At 45.6% G+C, this 2,881-nt stretch overlaps 1 protein-coding gene across 1 annotated transcript; it reads left to right on the forward strand.

Moving 5' to 3' along the window:
- The first annotated feature begins 503 nt into the window (after nucleotides 1-503).
- LOC123176986 (uncharacterized histidine-rich protein DDB_G0274557) lies at nucleotides 504-1,300 on the forward strand. The gene is made up of 2 exons (XM_044590971.1): nucleotides 504-833; nucleotides 926-1,300. Exons 1-2 carry the CDS (start codon nucleotides 591-593, stop codon nucleotides 980-982), a joined length of 300 nt encoding a protein of 99 aa, XP_044446906.1. The 5' UTR covers nucleotides 504-590; the 3' UTR covers nucleotides 983-1,300.
- The last annotated feature ends 1,581 nt before the right edge of the window (nucleotides 1,301-2,881 follow it).

Consider the following 2,881-nt stretch of genomic DNA (forward strand, 5'->3'; position numbering starts at 1 on the left):
CGATCCTTAGGGCTACGTGCACGAAGACTTTCTAGCTATTGTCGACAAGGTCAAACCGGCTCTGATAGGGGAGCGCTAACAGCCGAAGCAGTGGTCGTCGTGTGGTCTCGAAATCACGATGTAATTTTTATAATGTCTGAGATGCTTTGTATTTCCGTTTATTTTTTATAATTTATCTGCTAGTTGTGACTGATAGCTGGATCGATGCACCTCCTAACTTTCTTTCTGATCGGTAGCCTCTGACTGTTCGGGGAATGCCTTCGTTTGGAGGCAGTTGTGATCGGCAGCCGGACCGATGCACCTCCTAGCTTTCTGATACTTGTTAAAACGCGTGGTCTATGGGTGTCCATGATACACACGAATCCGACTGAAGCTATTTTATGAACTCCTGTCCTATTACGACACTAATGAACGTACCTAGCTACACCTCGGTCGAAGTCGTGACCTACTCGTACACCTGGTCTGACACGAACCCAGCATAATAAATAAACCAAGGCGGTCGAGGCACAGGCCAAAACAATCCTCCGTGCGTACTCACGCCCTCGGATAGACATATTTCCACCCACCAGGCCGGCCATCGATCTCCGGCGATGACGCACGGCCATCACCATCACCACCATCATCACAGCGGCGGCCATCACCACCACCACGGGCACCATCACCACCACCACGGCCATCATCACCATCACGACAGCCAGCAGGCGCCCGCGCTGCCGGGGTTCCCCGTCCCGTACTCTTACCTTCCGACGACGGTCGGGGCGCCTCTCCTCGAGCACAGGCCCAAGCCGGACTGCTCCGATTCTGACTCCGACGGCGGACTCTACAACTGCACGGTACGTAATCCACGTGCCCATGGATGCATACACAATGATGCCGATCAGAGGATTGATTAACTTGGATGGTTTGCACTTTGCTTTTGGTGCAGCTTGTGGCCTGCTTGATCCTGGCCGTGGTGTGCATCCTCGTCTATATGTTCGGCTGAGCCATCGATTACTACTTCTTCTGATGGCATGGATGGCACACAGCTAGGTTGCTGAGTAGTTGATGAGGACTTGGGAGACGTCCCATCGGGAATATTTAAACTTGTTTCAGTGAAGTATAAACGTCGTAGCCATGAGAGGACTGATCAGCTTGTGCGCATGGTGACTTGATTGTTGTTATAGTTTCGGTATATGCCGCAACGTGTTCTTCAAACCATTTTACTTGTCTTTCTCGCTAGTCGATATGCTTACAAACAACTCATGTCTGCTTATTTATTTCTGTATATATATTTATTACGTAGCAATATCGCATACCTCACATCTTACACTTGAGCATCAAAGTACGGGAAATACACATGAGCTACTGGGTGCTTCACACCCCTACATGAAAATTAAATTTAGAAAATACCAAAAAGATATTAAAAAATCTGGAATTTGGGGATATCAAACCTGGGTGCCCAATCTACTCTTGTGTGAAGTTTGATGAAAAAAAAATACCAGGAAAGGTATCCGTGGTGAAGGAAATACTGTCCGAACTAAAATCCATCCAAACAGTTTTTCTATACATAGGAATTCTTTATCTTTTTTGTCACAGATACGTTTCCTGGTATTTTTTTCACGAAATTTCACACGGAAGTAGATTGGACACCCAAGTTTGATATGTCAAAATCCCAGATTTTTTTCTTCAAATTTCCTGGTATTTATTTGAATTTAATGTTCATATGGGGTGGAGCACTCCGGTGCTACAAATCCTCTTAAGAGTGGTTTTTGTGTACCCACGCACATTGCACCCCTAGTGCACCCACGATCAAAAACTTAACAAAACATTTCAAAAAATTCTGAAACTTTGTGGATGTGATTATGACCAAATGTTTTACGTGCTTGCAAAATTTGGTAGCGAAATAACATCCGAGGAAATCCGTACAAGAAAAAACAAATTTGTGCTGAAAACATGTGAATAGTAATGTGGGTGTAGAGCATCATTTGTATTTTGATTTGTTTGGAGATCATTTGATATTTATTGGTGACCAAACTTTGCAACCTCTTAAAACATATGCTCATAATCACATCCACCAAGGTTCACTTTTTTCTTTTTTTCTTTTTTTTTTTGAATTTACTGTTTACTGCATGGGTGCACCGAAGGTGGGTGTAGTCACTACTTTCCCAATCCCCCTCTTCCATCAAAGTACTCCGGTCATTACACACAAAAGATCCGATGGTTCTTCTGCCGCTTCATTTGTTGATCTGTTGCATGGAGGGGAGTGAGATAGGGTAATCCTTGGGTCATTTGAGAACCTATTTCTAGGATTTTCTACAAAGACTTTCCCACATTTTTTTGCAAAGGGAGATATATATTTATAATAAAAACTATAGCATTACAAGGCAGCCCAAACATAATAGAAAATTACAGCCAAGTCCATTGGGAGCCTCATGACCTTGACATCCAGAACATGCTGGTGGAGCGCCTCTGTCGCCGCTCATCTGCTTTGTATTTCGAGTCGTCCATCCACGCAGACGGAAAGTCACTGCTTGGCCAGAAGGCCTGCCCTGGAGAAGAGGTCGTTGTCGAGATTGGCGCCTGATCCCATGAAGAACAACGATTTTCCAATGCCACTATCGCCGAAGACACCACCGCTGCCATCCTGCAGGCCACCAGGCAACCACCTCCTACACACCACCTTACTAGCCCCACACACAACTACCCGGTTGAAACACTGGTGCAACGACGAAGGAGCCAAAGGACAAAAAAAACCAAAAGAGCAGTCATCGCCATGCCGACTGCACAGAGGAACGAAGATCTCACCTGATTGGGAGAACCAAGAGCAAGAACAGACTCAATCTCAGAGAACCAATGGGCGCACTGGCGACCGTAGTAGGGGGGAAGGGGGATTGGCCAGATG

Source organism: Triticum aestivum, unplaced genomic scaffold, assembly GCF_018294505.1.
Source record: "Triticum aestivum cultivar Chinese Spring unplaced genomic scaffold, IWGSC CS RefSeq v2.1 scaffold181639, whole genome shotgun sequence".
Lineage (NCBI taxonomy): Eukaryota > Viridiplantae > Streptophyta > Magnoliopsida > Poales > Poaceae > Triticum > Triticum aestivum.

What these genes read in the sequence shown, in the direction of transcription:
- LOC123176986 (XM_044590971.1), top strand. Translation starts at nt 591, where the DNA reads ATGACGCACGGCCATCACCATCACCACCATCATCACAGCGGCGGCCAT. An exon ending in GCGGACTCTACAACTGCACG is followed by an intron (nt 834 to 925) that starts GTACGTAATCCA and finishes CTTTTGGTGCAG; the next exon opens with CTTGTGGCCTGCTTGATCCT.